Source organism: Monodelphis domestica, chromosome 1, assembly GCF_027887165.1.
Source record: "Monodelphis domestica isolate mMonDom1 chromosome 1, mMonDom1.pri, whole genome shotgun sequence".
Taxonomy (NCBI): domain Eukaryota; kingdom Metazoa; phylum Chordata; class Mammalia; order Didelphimorphia; family Didelphidae; genus Monodelphis; species Monodelphis domestica.
This window is the reverse complement of record NC_077227.1, coordinates 31,239,792-31,257,649: the sequence shown is the minus strand read 5'-3', so window position 1 is coordinate 31,257,649 and position 17,858 is coordinate 31,239,792. Positions and strand designations below refer to the sequence as shown.

Below are 17,858 nucleotides of genomic sequence, written 5' to 3'. Positions count from 1 at the left end.
CTCTGGCTCCGGCTCTCTCCTGGCCTCGCCGGCCAGGGGTGCAGGCAGGAAAGATCTGGGTGTCCAGAGGCGTGGCGCTCTCTGCTCCCACATGCGGGGCCTGCTTTGTCCTGTTCCCTCGGCCTCACGGAGTGTGGGAATGTTCCTAACACAGACGAAGCAGCCACAGGATCTCTGATGGAGAGCCGGAAGGGACGTTTCACAGAGCGGGTAACGGAGGCCCAGAGTCACCCAGTGAACTCGGGTCTGAGGCAGGCTCTGCTCCTGTTGTCCACAGGCCGCTCCTTCTAGCCGGCCCTCGTCCTGTCTGTCCAGCAAGAACGGCACGACGGGCTGGGTCAGCGGAGGGAGGGCCGGCACGGCGGGCACAGCCGCATCTGCTGCAAGAACCCCGTGGCCCCAAGGGCCGCGGATCTCCGGGGCCAGCATTAAAGGGTCAAGCGCCCCAAGAGGCTCCGGGGGAGGAAGCGAATGGGTCAAGGCCACCCAGGCAGTGGGAACAGAGGCCGAATTCCGACCCAAGCTCGGGGATCTCTCCCCTAAGCCCCTGGAGAAGCGGCGACTTCTGCAACGAACAGATTCCTGCTCACTTACCTGGGACCCTTCCTCCGAGCCCAGATCCCTCCCCTCCCAACATGAGGCGCGGACCTGGGACCCGAGGGGCAGCCTCGTGCGCAGGAGGCGCTCCACTGGGCTGGGCCCCTGCTTTACTCCCGCCTTCCCCTAAGTCACGCACTCATGGGGGGGGCGCACGGGGTTGGACCCCTCTAGCAATGTCTGGCAAAGGAATCATGTTTTCAGATGGAAAAAAGGATGGCGAAGGGAACCCACCGTGAATTTATGCTCTCAAAATACTATTTTAAAGTAAGTTCACCTATTTCCCAGCAGCGTGACCCTGGGCAAGTCTCCTAACCCCGACCGCCCAGCCCTTAGCCCTCGTCTGCCTTGGAACCAATACTTAGTTTCAATTGTAAGACCCAGGGCCAGGATTTCTAAAAACAAAGAAGCTCCGGACAAGTCCCTGGACCCCTAATGGGAAAATGCAGAAGCAGCTCACGCACTGCCCCGGTCAGCCCCACTGAGGCTCGAGTGACTTGCCCAGGAGCCAGGACTCGAACCCGGAGCTTCGGAGCCCAAGGCTGGTATTCGTGCCACGGCCTTCTCTAGAACCTCCGCCTGCCTTTCTTCCCCGAGCCCTTTACCTCACTCTTCCAGGCTCAGGATGAACAAGGCCCTCCACCCCTTCCAGAGAGAGCCGGAGAGCGGACGCCCCCCTCCTCCCTTGGGCTCCTTCCGCTCCGTCTGGCCCCGTGGCTCCTGTGGACCTTCTCGGGAGATCTTCTGGCTTCCCTTTTCAATGACAGGGACCGGCCAGAAGCCAGAACGCGACCTTCCAGGAAGGTCCTCCAAGCTCGGCAGTCTCGCGCGCCCCAGCCAAGAGGGGCCTCATTCGCTGCTGGCCAGGGGAGGCGTCATCGCGCCCGAAGGGGAAGGTGCCCCAAGAGGAGGGCTCCGAGTTCGCGCCCTGCCGCTGGAGATGCTCTCCGTCGCGGTGACGGGCGTCTGCTGATGCCGGGCCGGCTCTCAGGAGCGCACAGAAGGGCTCTCGTCCCCCGAAGCCGGCAGGGGCTCCCCGATCCCCGACGAACGGGACGTTCCCTCTCGGTTGTGGTGGTGACTTCTGGAAGCGGCGCTGGGCGTCGAGAGAGGGGGAGGGGAAGACGAGGACAGGCTAGACCTCTCGGCCAGGGCACGTTCGGGATCGCCTCTCTTGCCCCCGAGGCTGGTATTGAAGGGGGAGGCCCAGGGAATTGGGCCACCCCCTCTGGACCTGAGTGCGAATCATTCCCTGCCTTTCACCAAGGCCTGCTCAGACTCACTCCCACCCAAGATCTTGGCAGTGGAGACGCCTCCCTGACACGAGTGGCTGCACAATCAGATCTGTGCTGCCGAAGCGCGTGTCGTTTTCATTCGGCGCCCAGTGCCTGGCGCGTGGAGGCACTTGATACGCGCTCACTGACTGACCGACAAAGCGTGTGCTTGCGCTAACTTTCCGAGTGCCCACGCCCAGTAAAAGCTCAGAGCCGCGACCCTGTTCTGACCCAAACCACGCGGCCAGCCGAGTCGTGTCCTGTCTCCCGAGTGTCCTCTGATGATTAATGGCGCTGATCTAACATGAATTTACTAGGATTGTCCGTGACGCGACACTTCCTCGTCGTCTTCCCAGCCTGATTTTAACATCGGGGAGGATCCTCCATAGTCGTTTGGGCTCTGGATGGGCGGGACGCTGGCCCCCTGCCGGCCCCCCCGCAGAGCTCGCCGTCTGCCTGGGAATGCTGGGATTTCTTGCACAGGAGCGGCCGACGCAGCACGCCTCCTGCGGCTCCAAACCTCTGGAGAAGGTTAGCTCGGGGGCGTCCACACAGCAGGGACCCTTCCGGAGAGCCTGGGCCTTCCTGGGCGCGCCGGGGAGCCTGCCGTGGCCACGCAGGCAGGTGATCGGTACCCATTCGGCGGCCCAGGGGGCGGCCCGCCTTTCTTTATGCCCCATCGGTGTGGGCCAAAGCCTGGCGGCGAGCAGGAGCCGGAGCCGGGAAGGCGGCTCGTCTCGAGTGTCGCCCTCCCGGCCTTGGCTTCCACACAGGATTCTTGGCGGCTGGATGTCCGCCGGTAGCCTGTCCGAGGCTGGAAGCGAGAACCTGAGCCGAGAGAGGGCGGAAGCCCCGGGTTAGAGTCCTGCCTCGGGCGTGGCCATTGGCACGAGGGGAACGAGAGCCCGGACCAAAGACGGCCCCGCGCCAGGCCCGTCCTAGAGCCACTGGGCACATCTGCTTTCTTCCCTCCCTCCAAACCCATCCAAATGGCACCGACAAACAGCAGCGTGCGCCGAGCCGCGGCCCCGACCCTACCTTGTTCCGGACGCAGCAGCTGTAGGGGACCCCGCAGGCCAGGGGCCCGGGCGCGCTGCAGTTGTGGTACTGGTTCTGGGCCCAGTCGGTGTAGTCTTCGCCGCCGCAGCACTTAAACTGGAAGAAAGAAGGCGGGGAGTCGGGGAGGCGTGAGATGCGGGGAGCCCCCGCCCAGGGAGCCCGCTCCACCCGAGGGGCAGCCCAGAGGTGGGAGGTCCTGGGTTCCAATCCAGCCTCAGACACGTCCTCCCTGGGTGACACCACGGTCCAGCCCTGACCGCTCTTCTGCCTTGGAAGCCACATGGGAGGGACACGGGAGGGACACAGGAGGGACACCAGAGGTACACGGGAGGGACATGGGGTGGAGGACACAGGAGAGGACACAGGAGGGACACAGGGGGGACACTGGAGGGACATGGGAGGGACACGGGGTGGAAGACACAGGGGGGACATGGGAGGGAGGACATGGGAGGGACATGGGGTGGAGGACACAGGAGGGACATGGGAGGGACATGGGAGGGAGGACACGGGAGGGACACGGGGTAGAGGACACGGGAGGGACATGGGAGGGAGGACACGGGAGGGACACGGGGTAGAGGACACGGGAGGGACACGGGAGGGAGGACACAGGAGGGACATGGGGTAGAGGACACGGGAGGGAGGACACAGGAGGGACACGGGAGGGAGGACACGGGAGGGACACGGGAGGGAGGACACAGGAGGGACATGGGGTAGAGGACACGGGAGGGACACGGGAGGGACAGGGGTGGGGAGGACTTGCGAGGGGAGGAGGCCCAGACGGGGAGGCCCGGCTCACCTGCTCCTGGACAAAGTCCATGATGTTCTTGAAGTCCAGGTCGTCGTAGTAGTTCTCGATCCCTCTGCGGATGTTGTCGTTCAGGAACTTGATGGTCTGTTCCAGCAGGACAAGGGCCAGGGTCAGCCCCGCTCCGCCCCCGCTCTGCTCCCCGCCTCCCCCCAAAGCCCTCGGATGGTGGTTTTTCATTCGGATCCCCATTTTACAGGGGACTAAAGAGGCTCGGGAGGGGGAGGCGGCTTGGAGTCTCCAGAAGCCGGGCAGGGACTCGGCCAGGGCCACTCGCTGCCTCGAGGTCCCTGATGTCCCCCAGGAAGCAGCGCGCAGTCCCGCCCGCCCTGGCACGATGGGCGCTCTGAGGCCGCCCCGCAGAGCCACCGCAAGGGGCTCGCTCGCACCCACGAAGAGGCGCCAGACAGAGGGGGAAGGCCGGCCGGGGGCCGCGGGCTCGTCTGCCGGGAGTCTTTAAGGAGAGAGCCTGGCCCAGAGCAGGCACTTCACAAAGGCCACCCGCACGGCACTCAGCTGGTGACTCCCCTGCTTTTTCTTGAACCCCCCCCTTCCAGGATGCATTCTGGGCAGAACAGTTAGGGCGAGGCGACGCCTTGACCCCAGGGCGCCTGGCTCTCTCCCCCGACCACGGTCCGTCACTATAATCGGTCTCCTCTGCACTCTGCACTTTCATTCACAACTCCCGAAGTCCCCTGAGCGAGGCCAGAGGGTCCTGGCTCTGAGACGGCGGCAGGTGGACAGAGCGTTTCCGCGCCGGGAGGCCCCTGTCCCGGCACCCCGAGGGCAGCAGGGAGTCGCCCCCTCTGGAGCCTCCTCTGCCCAGACAGCCTCGGACGACACAAGCTCGAAGGCCCCTCCTGGCGGTGGGGGTGGGAGGCCTCGTCTTCCCTCGGAACCATCTGCGTGAGCTCGGGTGACCCCAAGGAGAATGACGGCCCGGCGCAGCCGCAGGACAGGTTCACACCCCACCGCGGACGTTTCTTTCCTCCGTGACGTCGTGCGAGTCGCTCCACTGCGTGAGGCCCCCCCAAGGAGCCGGGACCCGGGCCAGGTCCGGCTCGCTTTCTGTTCACCTCCAGGGCCTTGAATGGTGTTACACGTAGGGCACGCAGAACCCGGGGGCTCCATCGGGGAGCGTCTCCTCATCCTGCTGACTGCCCCAGAGCTATGGGGGGGGGGGGGCGTCGCGGGGTTTCTGCTTCTCCAGGAAACGCCACTCGCCGTCGGCTTCCTGAAGCGGGTCCTGCCCGGGGCAAGGCGGGCACGACAGGGCAGGCTGGACACAAGGGAGACACTCCCCCTCTCTGCCTCGGAGCCCCCCACTCCGCAGACCCTGAAGGCTGGGCAGCCGCTCCGGCCAGGCTCCTTCCCAAGAGCGGGGGGCCAGGCGGGGGGACAGGAGCAAAGCTGGCCGGCCCGACCCCAGAAGGAGAGAGAGGAGAGCCCAGAGCCAGGCCGGACAGGCCGTAGACTCGAGAGCTCCCAGCCTGGAACGCGCCTCGGCCGGAGCAGCCCTCAGGACGGGGCAGAGCAGAAAAGGGCCTGAGCTGGGCTTGGAAGCTGCCTCTTTCCACAGAATGGGCAAGACCCTTCAGGGGCAGGCGGGGAGGCCTGAAGCCTGGGAAGCTGCGGCCCTCAGCCCCGACCCCCATGGCAGCCTCTGGAGGAAGCGAAGCGGGAGGGCGGCCACCCAGGGACAAGATGGCGGCTCCCAGCCCAGAAAGACCCCCAGCCTCCCACTGAGGAAGAGAACCTGCCCTTTGGCAGAGGGCCGCGGCACAAGGTTCAAAGGAAGGAGGATGCCTTGAAGGGCAGATGGAGCTGCTCCCTTTTAGGGGACAGAAAAAGGCCTGGAGCTCAGGGCCAGCCGGCCGTGGGGAGCCAGGCTGGAAACTGCTCGGGCAAGTCCCTTCATCTCTCCAGGCCTCCCCGTCCTTATCTGCAAAACGAGGAGCTCTCCGAGGTCTCTTCCCTTCATCCAGGCAGAGCACCAAGTTCTCCAGGAAGACCCGAGTTCAAATGCAGCTTCCGAGCCGTCTTGGTTGTGCGACCCTGGACAAGGCCCCTAACCTCTGGGTCTCAATTTCCTCAATATAAAATGGAACTGTCTCTGAGGTCTCTTCCGGCTCAACATCTAGATTGTTGGATTGATTCAGTGATCCGATTCATATTCACCAGGAACCCGTGGCCTGTTCCGCACCACCCCTGGCACTGGAGTAGATACACAGTTTAAACAAGACAGTCCCTGGCTTGGTAGAAAAATGAATTTTAAAATGTCTTCCTCACAATTTCCCTTTGGGGGAGGCGGGGCCTAATTTGCAAATAGGGAAAGTGAAGTTCAAAGACAGGAAGTCACAAAATATTCAGCGACATCCACATCCAGCTTGGACTCAAAAACTCCTTTTACCAATGGCTGAAAATCTCCAAGCTTGGCGGGGATCCTGCTGCCTCCTCCAGTGGTCCATCCCACTGGGGGGGGGGGGGGTTCTCTTCTCCTTATACCAAGCCTAAATCGGCCCCACTTTGGGATCCTGCAGAACAAATCTCGTCTGACTTCCAGAGGATGCTCCCGACAATGAGTGAAGCTGGTCGGCAGGTGCCTGGAGTCTTCTCTTTTCCAGGCTAAGCATCTCCAGTTCCCATATGACATGGTGGCTTTCTTCCAGATGTGACTCCAGATTTACAATGTCTTTTTTTGTGCCCAGGCCTGAAGAGACCACGGCCAGCATGCTACACCCAGTGAGGCGGGCAGCAGGGCAGTGGCCTCTCCATGCAGACCAAGGTCCTGTCTGCTTCTCCAGGCGCCATGTTGGACTGGGCATTTGTGTTCATCCTGACATCCATTAAAACCTCTGGCTCTTTTTCACAAGAACTACTGCTCATGAGGGCAGCTAAGGTGGCTTGGTGGATTGAAAGCCAGACCTGAAGGCTCAAATCTGCATACTTAGTACTGATTCTAAGACAAAAGATAAGGATTTTTTTTTCTTTTTAGGCAATGGGGGTTAAATGACTTGCCCAGGGTCACACAGCTGGGAAGTGTCTGAGGTCAGATATGAACCTAGAATCTCCCATCTCTAGGTCTGTCTGATTCTCAATCCACTGAGTTACCCAGCTGCACCCAGGATTTTTTAAATTAAAAAATAAGATTTTTTATAGCATTTATTAAGTGCCTACTACCATGTACCAAGCAGGCTGCTACATGATGGGGATACAGAGACAAAACTAAAAACAGTTTTGCCACCAAGGCTTACATTTATAGCCCCATAAATGAAATAAACATATGATGATTTGTTGGGGAGGATCCACAACCCAGCAGTCTACAAGCACTTACTAAGCACCTACTGGAACCAGGAACTGGGCCAGTGGAAACCAGGACACTCTCTGCTCTCAGGGGGCCAACATTCCTACCACAGATGAGGGAATAAAGCAAACAGAGCTCTCTGAAAAGCCCATAGACACAGCAGATGCTCAAAGCTATCTACATTATCCACAAGAACATCAGGAATTTTGCTACAAGGGAGACAGCCCAAGTCTCCAGCATTCCTCTGGGCTAACATGGAGTAACCCTGTCCGAGGAGGAAAATGAGGTTAGTGTGGCGTGGCCTGTTCCTGATGGAACTGCACTGGCTCCTAGTGATCACTGCTTCCCTCAACATGGTCACTAACCATCCCTCCAAAAGTCTGCTCTAAAACCTCACCAAGAATCCCAGTCATATATCATTGTCTTCCCTTTTAAATCAGGATATTTTCCTTTCTCCAATCCTGCAGTTTCCCTCTCATTCTCCACAATCTTTCAGACTTCACTGACATTGGCCCAGCGATGTCTAACTCATATCCGCTGGTTCAGAGGAACACAGAACTGGAGCTAGAAGGGATCTTCTCGTCTGGCACCCTCAATTTACAAATGAGGAAACTGAGACACAGTTTAATTCAGCTGGGGTAGTTACATGGGCAGAGTTCTTTTCAGCGTGTCATTCAGTTCCTTCATTGACTCTAGAAATCTGAACTTATTAAAAGCAGTTAGGCATTCCCTTTGGATAACAAGGACTAAGAGAAGATTGGGACTGTGAATGGTGGCCAGAAATTCTGACAGAAGCTTAAGGGCTCTCCTTAACTAGATGGAGACACCAGTTAGCCTGGAGGAAGTCGGGAGAAAACAAGTTGTCTCACCCTCTGGGTAAAACAAAGGCAGGAAGGAAATATTCTGAGGAGCTGAGGGCAGAGACCACAACTCCAACTTCTATTTACAGAGATCTTGGCCCCAGGTGTGCTAGCATCTGGAGCAAAGAGAGGAGGGACCCCAGAGGAATACAATGGAAATGGCATTGTATTGGAGCAGAGCAAAATCTAAATCCTAGCACTGCCGCTTAAAAGCACATTCAATTTGAGAAAAGTCTTCCCTGTGATTCAATTTCTCTCCATGTCAACTAAAGTGGGTAGGTGTTCTCTCAGGCTTCCTCCAGCTCTGAAGTCCAGGATTCCCATGGCTACATCTAAACTCTAGGAGTTCCTGCTAGACATCGAAGCTGCCCTCTCCATCCCCCCACAGCAATCTCAATGGTCTTGGTTTATACGAGAAGGGGGAAGAAGAAAGGAGTCGTTTCCACTCCCACAGCTCAGGGGAGTTATGGGAAATGCAGGATCCTAGGGGCAGCCCCACATCTGGACATGACCTGAGTTCCCTTTGGTCAACTCCCCTGGGAATAAAGTCCCACCATCCAGCCTCTCCTCCTCTTCGATCCCCTCTGACCTCAGTAAAGCTTCTTGTTCTCATTTCATCTAAGAAGCAGCGTCCTGTGAAGAGTACTTGAGTGAGAGTCACCAGACTTGGGTCTCTAGACCTGACTTTGTCAGTGATATTTGACCTTCTCTGTGCCTCAGTTTCCTCATCTATAAAATGGGTTCAAGACCGCGGCTCCATTTATCCTACAGGGCTGGTATAAGGTTCTAAAGGGGCAGGGATGGGAAAATGCTCCTTATGGGGAAGGCATCATTAGTCCCGAGGTATTGTTTTAAGATTTCAATCTGTCTTCCATCTAATGAGGCCACTCAAATTCCAGTTCAGTTCAACATTTAGTAGATGCCTACAATGAGTCCAGGACTGGGTGAGGCACTAAGGATACAGAGGAAAAAATCATCATCATCTACACCCTCAAAGGGCTTCCATTCTACTCAGGGGATGTCTGACTCTATGAGGCAGCAAAGTACAGGGTAATAGTCCTGAGCCTGGTGAGAAATGGCCTGGGTTCGAATCCCACCTCTTGGCATCAGGGGACCCTTTGCGAAGCTTGAAGTTACCTCCCTGAATTTCCTCATCTGTAAAATGGGAAGTTTGGATTAAATGGCTGGGAAGACCCCTTCCCACCCCAGAATCAAAATCCTATCAGAACTTGTACAAAGCTGGAAGTCCAATCTCCCCATTGTACAGAGGATGAAACTGAGGCTGTGCTCTGGGGAAAAGTCTTCACTTCTCTGGACTTCCCATTGTACACAGTGACTCTGTGTCTGGCGCTGGCAGAGGCCGTGTGTGGGAAGCCTCAGATCTTTCCAGTCATGGGTACAAATTGGGGGGAGATTCTCGGAGCCTCTGTTTCCTTGGCTATGTAATGGACCTATCACCCCCACTCAATCCCCCTCGAGATGGGCCTGTGGCGCAAAGGGAGCCACAGAGGCCGGTAAAGGCCCTGGGTCACACCACCAGGGGCTGAGGGCACGGGTTCAAGGCCTCCAACCCCACTCTCAGTTCTCTGTCCTCCAAGGGCCCCAGAGCCCAAATGAAGTCTGAGGGGAATAGCCTTGTTTGTGTGACATCCCTGAGCCCAGAATGTCCGGCTGGGGCACACTGAGGCATGAAGGGGTCTCCTGTGATGACTGACCCATTTCAAAGATGCGGACACCGAGGGCTGAAGCACTGAGTGGACTTGCTTGCAGTTTCCATTAGCGTGGGCATTCCCAGGGGCAGGGGCATGGCAGGGACGGGCTCCCCCACCCCCAGCTCACCTGATTCCTGAAGGTCAGGGCCACGACGCCCCCGATGAGCTCGATGATGAGGCAGATCCCCAGGATGTACATGAACTGTGGGAGAATGAACAGCCACTCAGAGAGGCGGGGCCACCCCATTCTGCATCGGGGATCACCGAGGCAGGGAGTACCCTGGCACTGCCCTCCCCTCCCCTCCCTCAGTTTTCCCTCCTGGATGACGGGGGCAATGGCAGCGCAGTGCCTGGTGCGTGCTTGAGGAGGACGATGGGATGGAGCCGTACTGCCCCTAGAGATGGACAGCGGCCCTGAGGCCTCCGGACACCTGGGCTAGGATGCTCCAAGGATGTCAAATCTAGGACAGGGCCGTGGCTTTGTGTGGGGCCGCTGGGCAGCAGGACGGGGTCAGGAGCCACAGACACTGGACTTCCTTTTGCCACCTGGACCAGACAGGGACCTCCCAGCCACCCCCATTGTAATGGAGGGCTCTGGGGGTTCCTCCCCCCTCAGCAGACTTCGGGCTTTTTCCTGGACTCCCCAAATTCCCACATTCCACAGGAGGCCCCCCATCCACTCTCTTGATCTCTCTCTGTTCGGCTGGCTGCTCCGTTGTGTCCTGCCCTTCCCAGCCCTTTCCTTCCCCTTTCACAGATGAGGAAACTGAGGCCCACAGGGCCAAGGGCCCGGCAGAGGGTCTGAGGCTGGCTGGGCCCAGTCACTGGCCTGCTCACCGCTTGGAGGAGACACAGGTTGTCCCGGAGGGACGCCAGGACCCCCACGAAGGAGACCACGAACATGATGACTCCGAGGAGGATGAGGATGATGGCTGGGGCCAGGAAGGCGCTCTCCAGGGTCTTGTACTTCTGCCGCTCCACCTCGGCGTAGATCCCCACCGCCAGGATCAGAGCCCCGACCAGCTGGGGGAGAGAAGAGAAGGCAAAGCCGGCTCACTCTCCCTCCACGCACACAGGAGGGGGGAGCGCCCCCTGGGGAAGGGCCCCGCTGAGGGCTCCTGCCGGCTCTCTGCCCACAAGACGCCTCTCACCGAGGGGGGCTCACTGCAGGAGACTGGATCAGAACCAGCCAGAGGGAGACTCCCCGAACTGGGCCAGAACCAGCAGCAGGAGACAGTCCGGAACATGCGGACATCCAGGCCCCCTGGGGGAGGCGGTGAGGTCATGCAGAGGACTCGGGAAGACCCGAGATCGAATCCTACCTCCCATCCCACTAGCGACCTAGTTCACCCGGCAAAGCCCCTCCCCCTCCTGGTCTCAGTTTCCTCATCTGTAAAATGAGGGGGTGGCCCCCAGGGCGTCCGAGGCCCCTTCCAGCTCGGAATCCAGAGAGCCGCTGGGAGAAGCCAGCCTGGAGGCCAGAACTAAGACTCTCACAGACCCCCAGAGCCCTGGAGGCAGCTTTTACTGGGCCACTAAAAGCCTCGGGAAGCCCCGCCCCCAGGGAAGCCCCACCCCCAGAGCGCCGCCCAGCCCCGCCCTGCAGGTCCCCCAGGTAGGGGCAGCGCTGGAGCCAGGGTGAGGTGGGGAGAAGCCCTGGAATGGGGTGGTGGTCGGTGGTCTCAGGGACACCTCCAGGCCCCAGAGGCCGGGATCTCCCCGCCTCATGGAGGATGAGCATTATAAGGATCCACACTTCCATGGGCGCCGGCGGCACGCGGGATAGAGCCGGGGGTTCAAGGGCTACCTCAGACAGCTCGCTGTGTGACCCTGGCCAAGCTGCCTCTCCCTGCTGGCCTCGGTGTCCTCATTTGTGAAACGGGCCGGAGAAGGATGGGGCAAAGCGCTCCTGGCGTCTCTGCCGGGAACCCTGAGCAGGGACGGGAGGCACAGGACTGGCTAAGGCGCCCTCCGGGCCGGCAATGCGCAGGGATCCTCGCCACAGCCTGGGGGGAGGGGGGTGGCGGCGCCCTTACCCCCATTTTACAGCCCGACAGGCAAAGGGCAGTTTGTCAGGCCTGCCCGCGGGGCTTCTGGGTCAGACTACGGATCCCTGTCAGGGCTTTCTTGGCAGATACCAGAGAGGTTCACCATTTCCTTCTCCGGCTCATTTGACAGATGGGGAAACCGAGGCCAACAGGGTGAAGAGACTGGCCCAAGGTCACATGCTGGGTACGCATCTGGCAGCGGAAACTGGCCAGAACCTTCCGGAGGGAGTGGGAGGGGCAATCAATGAGGCCCGGCCCCCTGCGAACTGGTCTAAAAGGCAACAGTCACCACCCTCGAGAAGCCACAAAATTGCATGGACCAGGGTTCAAATCGGGCCTCAAAGTCTTCCCAGCGGTGGAAGCTGGACAAGTCATTTCACCCTGGGAGCAGGACGGGGAGGCAGTGAGGAAGCACGTGACACACAGGAAACCCTGAGGGTTGTGGGAAGGAGGATCCAGGATCCGGTCAGGAAAGGCTCCCTTCACTTCCGCCTCAGAATCTACCCTGGGCACTGGCCTTAAGGCAGAGGAGGGGTGGGGGCTGGGCAGTGACTGGTCCAGGGTCACCCAGACCGGAAGGCGAGCCCCTGCCTGCTCCCCCTCCCCTCAAATGACCCAAGATTCCAGCTGGGCAGCCCAGCCCCTGCGGCCTGTGGGGATCGCCGCCGCCCCCCCCCCCCCCCCAAGGCTTCTGGCTTGGCTTTTCTGGGAAAACAAAATACAAGAAATTCCCACTTTGTAGGCAGTGGATGGAGAGCCTGGCGGGGCACAGCAGGTTCTGGGTTCCAGTCTGGCCTCAGATGCTTCACTCCCACTGCCCTGGAACCAATCACAGAAGGGGGTTCAAATAAAATGGGGTTCCAGGATGGAACTATAGCATGGCCAGCAGAAGGCCAAGGCAAGAAGGGAATCTCCCTCCTCCTGCCTCAAGGCCACCTCACCTCTGTGCTTCCTTTAACTGAATTGGGCTGGCTTAGAAAATACTCGGTTTATTTTAAATAAATAAAACTTCATTTTAAAATATGAAAATGCAGAAAAGCAAAAAAAAATCCAGGAACAGTTGTTGAGGGGGGGGAGGGCACCAAAAAGTCCTCCAAACCCCCCAAACATCCCCGATCCCCGCCCCCCCTTCTTTTGGGCCAACGGCAAGAACACTAGACTCAAGGAAGACTCCCGGGTTCTGGCCCTGGTCCTGGCCCTTAATTCGAAACTTCAGTGTTCTCATGTGTAAACAAAGGCACTGGGCATGATCTCTGAGGAGGGTCCCAACAATGGGGAGTTTGCAGGACACAGAGAAGGGTTAGAAAGTCAAAATGCATAAAACACAGTATAGGGCTCCATGAGAACACATTTTATCTTCTAATATCATCAATAGAACGTTTTCTTTTTTAAAGTTTAAGTAAGGGGGACGGCTGGGTGGCTCAGTAGATGGAGAGCCAGACCTAGAGACAGGAGGTCCTGGGTTCCAAGCTGGCCTCAGACACTTCCCAGCTGTGTGACCCTGGGCAAGTCACTTGACCCCCATTTCCAGGCCCTGACCACTCTTCTGCCTTGGAGCCAATACACAGTATTGATTCTAGGACAGAAGGTGAGGGTTTAAAAATAATAATAAATAAAATTAAAGTCAGTAAAAAGTTTGTCAAAAGATGGTGAAAGCCAAAAAACTTCCTGGGGACCTTCCAGAAGGAGGGAAGGAATATCTGCAGCTTTGCATTCCTTGCCTCCTTGGACTGCACAACTCCCAGCGGGCTCTTTTGCAAAAGGAGGAGCCTGAGGTAGCATCTCTAGTATCCTCCCGACTCCGGTCCGTCACACCACGGCCTGCCCTTCTAATGCCTCCCCCACGAGAGGACCGACCCTGGCCTTCTCCAGCGTGATGGCGGGTTTCACCCGGCATTCCTCAACCGGAAGGAAAAGGAAGAGGAGAAAATGGTCTCACCAAAGATGGGAAAGCCCAGACGAGAGGAACGTTGAGGCAGAATTGTGTCTGCCTGAGGGGGACGGCCGGAGGCAGAGGTGACTGTATGTTAGCCAGACTGAGGAACAGACACACCGATGGCTAGCTCGGAGGGAGGGATGGCAGAGAAACTGGGCCAGACAGAAAGCTGCCCAATGATAGCGAGGAGATAGAGGTGACCTAATGGAGGGACGGACGGACGGACGGACGGACGGAGAGAAAAACAGCAAGGAAACAAGGAAGAAGGAAAGCCAGGCAGAGAGATGGAGGGACGGACAGACGGACGGAGAGAAAAACAGCAAGGAAACAAGGAAGAAGGAAAGCCAGGCAGACAGACGGACAGACGGACGGATGGACGGACGGAGAGAAAAAAACAGCAAGGAAGAAGGAAAGCCAGGCAGAGAGATGAAGGGAGGGACGGAGAGAAAAACAGCAAGGAAACAAGGAAGAAGGAAAGCCAGGCAGAGAGATGAAGGGAGGGACGGAGAGAAAAACAGCAAGGAAACAAGGAAGAAGGAAAGCCAGGCAGAGAGATGGAGGGATGGACAGACGGACGGAGAGAAAAACAGCAAGGAAACAAGGAAGAAGGAAAGCCAGGCAGAGAGATGGAGGGACGGACAGACGGACGGAGAGAAAAACAGCAAGGAAACAAGGAAGAAGGAAAGCCAGGCAGACAGACGGACAGACGGACGGATGGACGGACGGAGAGAAAAAAACAGCAAGGAAGAAGGAAAGCCAGGCAGAGAGATGGAGGGACGGACAGACGGACGGAGAGAAAAACAGCAAGGAAACAAGGAAGAAGGAAAGCCAGGCAGAGAGACGAAGGGAGGGACAGACGGACGGAGAGAAAAACAGCAAGGAAACAAGGAAGAAGGAAAGCCAGGCAGAGAGACGGACAGATGGACGGATGGATGGACGGAGAGAAAAAAACAGCAAGGAAGAAGGAAAGCCAGGCAGAGAGATGGAGGGACGGACAGACAGAGAGAAAAACAGCAAGGAAACAAGGAAGAAGGAAAGCCAGGCAGAGAGACGGACAGACGGACGGATGGACGGACGGAGAGAAAAAAACAGCAAGGAAGAAGGAAAGCCAGGCAGAGAGAAGGAGGGAGGGAGGCGGCAGAGGGCTGCACGGACGGACGGATTGATATGGAATACATGAAACGACAAGACTCCTTTGGAAGTTGGGGAAAATCTAGAGCAGGACAGAAGAGCTGCCCCGCTCTCTTCCTGCACAAGGAGGCCCAGAGAGGCCCCGCAGAGCCTGGCCTTGGGACAGACACAGAGCTGGCCCAAGAGGAGCCGGCCCTTCTGCCTCCCAGCACCCTCGGGAGCCAGGCACTGGCATCGCCCAAACACAATGTACTTTCCGCGTGACTCCACCAAACAAACGAGAGTGACTCAGCTCGGGGTAAAGAGTCCTTCCCGGCTGTCGGAGGGCATGTTTGTGGGCTGCAGACCTCCCAGGGGAGGCAGGGAGAAGGTCAGGAGAGGCTGAGCAGCCTGCCAGAACTGGAGCCAGCGGCCATGGCATCCTGGCGGCCAGGGGGGAGTTCCGAGGCGGCGAGGGGGGCCCGGGCACCCCTAAAGGCCTTTCTGCGCCTTGCCCGCACACAAGATGAAGCACTCTCCCTCTGTTTATGCCTTTGTCAACACAGTTTCATGTTTCTCTCCGGCCTCGGCCATGTCTGCCAGTGCCGAGGATAACATTCCTCCCTGGTCGCTCTCAGCTAATTATAGGCTCCATCATCCAGAGCAGGAAACAAACAAGTCATTTTTCAGCGGTGATGGCACGCACGATAATACGGGAGTGGGGGGGGGGGGGCAGGGCCAAAATGGGTAGAAACCAGCTTCCCTTCCCTGTTAGAAAGCTGGCCAGCCCCGCGCTCACAATGCTACCTCCTCCTGCTTCTTCAGGTACCATTTTTACTTTGAGGGGGCGCTTCGGTCCCTTTGGGCCATCTGGTGAAACCGACGGACTCTCCTCAGAATCACCTTCTTAAAGGCAGCCAATACATACAGAGGATGACAAAGGAAACCAGTTCGAGTGCAGAGCAGTTATTGAAAATATAGGGGTTTAAATCTTTTTTTTAATTTAGACCCTTCCCTTCCGTCTTAGAGTCAGTACTGGGTATTGGTTCTAAGGCAGAAGAGCAGTCAGGGCTAGGCCATGGGGGTTTAGTGACTTGCCCAGGGTCACACAGCTGGGAAGTGTCTGAGGCCAGATTTGAACCCAGGACCTCCCTTCTCTGGGTCTGACTCTCCATCTACGGAGCCACCCAGCTGCCCCCTGAAAATATAATGTAAAAAACCAAGTCCATAGACCCCTGTCTAGGAATCACTTTGGAGAAAAGGCCTTTTGCCTCCGTTTCCTCAATCAGAAAAGAGTATTCAAGATAGAGGCTGGGGAAGGTGGGGGGTATCGGATTAAAACAGAGAGGCAGCCTGGGCTGGGGTGCTGGGATGGGGAGTCAGGTGAGTCCTGGATTTGAACCTGAAACGTTGAATATTTATTCTGTGCATGTTTACCGAGGCTCTTATTGCCCCTCCTCCTTAGAAGACAATCTTCCTGGAGGGCAAGGGTGGCTTCATTCTTGAATCAAAACATAGCAGGTGCTCAATAAATGACCGTGGAGGGAGAGCCAAGCCAAGAGACGGGAGGTCCTGGGTTCCAATCTGGCCTCAGACACTTCTTGGCTGTGTGACCCCGGGCAAGTCACTTAACCCCTATTGCCTGGTCCTTCCCTCTCTTCTGCCCTGGAACGAATACTTAGTTTTGATTCTAAGGCAAGAGTAAGGGTTTTAACTGTGCACACCCACGTTATCTTATTTCTTAACCTGAGTCTCTGTCTTCTCAGCTGTACCGTGTAATATTGTCGTTGCTGGGGGGTACCAAGATTCAGGGAGATGCGAGGTAGAGTGCTGCCTCAGACACCTGCCCCCGGTGGGTCTCTGGGAAAGCCTGTCCACGGCTATTTGCCTCAGTTTCCTCATCCGTAGCACCTACTTCCCAGATTGTGGACAGGATCCAATGAGAGAATATGGGCACGTGCTTGGCCGCCCGGGAGGGGGAGAGCCAGGCTCGCTGCCGCTGCTGCTCTTAGTGCTTTTACGATGACGTCGTAGGTATTATGGATGATGGCCGCTGAAAGCACCCTAGAAAAAACAAATGTGGTCTTTCGGGGGAGCCGGGCCGAGTCCTCTTTGGGCCTGGCCAGCTCTCGGTCCTGGAGTGCTCTGTAGCCTCAGACCGTCCAGGGCCAGATCTGGGACGGGTTCAGCCAAGGGCTGTGCCCAGGACAGCTGCCTCGCCTCGAGAAGGCCGCCTCAGGGTTTCCAGGACCCATTCCGGCATTCGGGCACATGACAGGCTCCCCTGGCCAGGCCCCCTCTGCTCTGGAAGAGCCCATTCCTTCGGGGCAGCCTCCAAGGAGCCTCTCCAGCTTTCACAGAAGGGATTGATTCTCTGGGGATCAGCTCCCGGAATTCTATGTATTTCAACAAACATCTCCAATGGGATTGTGCAGCTGAAATAATAACAACATTAATAAGAGCTACCATTTATAGTGTCTACTACTTTCCAGATGCTGTGCTAGGCGCTTTAAATATCCTCTCATTTGATCCTCACAACCACTATGATCCCTATTTTACAGCCGGGGAAACTGAGGCAAATAGGTTAGGTGACTTGCCCAAGGTCACACTACTAGTACGTGTCTAAGGGTACGCGTCTTCTCCACCGCAGCCCCCTCCTGTCGGTGCTCTCTCCTAAGTCCCGGGAGGGCAGGGACCATTTCATGTCTGCTTATCTCTGGCACTAAGGCTGTATTTTTAAAAAATCATTCATTCAGTCAATATACAAGTCCTGATACTTGGCCAGGACCCCTTGCCGCAGAGCAGATGATGGAGGAAGCATTGGGTATAAAACGGGGGGGGGGGGGGGGGGAATCTGGATTCAAATCCCACCTCTGCCACTTACTAGCTGTGTAATCCTGGGCAAGTCATTTGGTCCCGGGCCTCAGTTTCTTTATCTACAAAAAGCGGGGTTTGGCCTACATGAGGGATCAGGACCCTGCCAGGCAGTGAGAACCAGGTTAAAATGCCTCGAGGAAGAGAATCTCCCCGCCTCCACCTCCTGAAAGAGAACGGATGGAGGCTGATGGCCCGCTGAAGCGGACTTCCCCTTACTTTCTGTGTATTCGGGCCTTTTTCCTGTAGCAGAGCTAGTATGGAAATAAGTTTCCTGTG

At 57.4% G+C, this 17,858-nt stretch overlaps 1 protein-coding gene across 2 annotated transcripts in view; it reads right to left on the bottom strand.

Annotated features, from left to right (window-relative positions):
- Positions 1–542: 542 nt before the first annotated feature.
- The window catches only part of LOC130453974 (tetraspanin-15-like), a 52,037-nt gene continuing 34,721 nt past the window's right edge, over positions 543–17,858 (bottom strand). Inside the window, exons 1-5 of one of the 2 annotated variants that reach the window (XM_056796439.1) lie at positions 11,648–12,230; positions 10,449–10,634; positions 9,739–9,813; positions 3,727–3,822; positions 543–3,026 (exon numbers count right to left, since the gene is read on the bottom strand). In XM_056796439.1, the coding sequence (XP_056652417.1) occupies positions 2,541–3,026; positions 3,727–3,822; positions 9,739–9,813; positions 10,449–10,634; positions 11,648–11,653 (849 nt within the window). In that variant the 5' untranslated portion in view covers positions 11,654–12,230 and the 3' untranslated portion in view covers positions 543–2,540. Of the gene's footprint in view, positions 3,027–3,726; positions 3,823–9,738; positions 9,814–10,448; positions 10,635–11,647; positions 12,231–17,858 lie in introns of those variants that run through there. The other variant, XM_056796434.1, reaches the window with a different exon arrangement.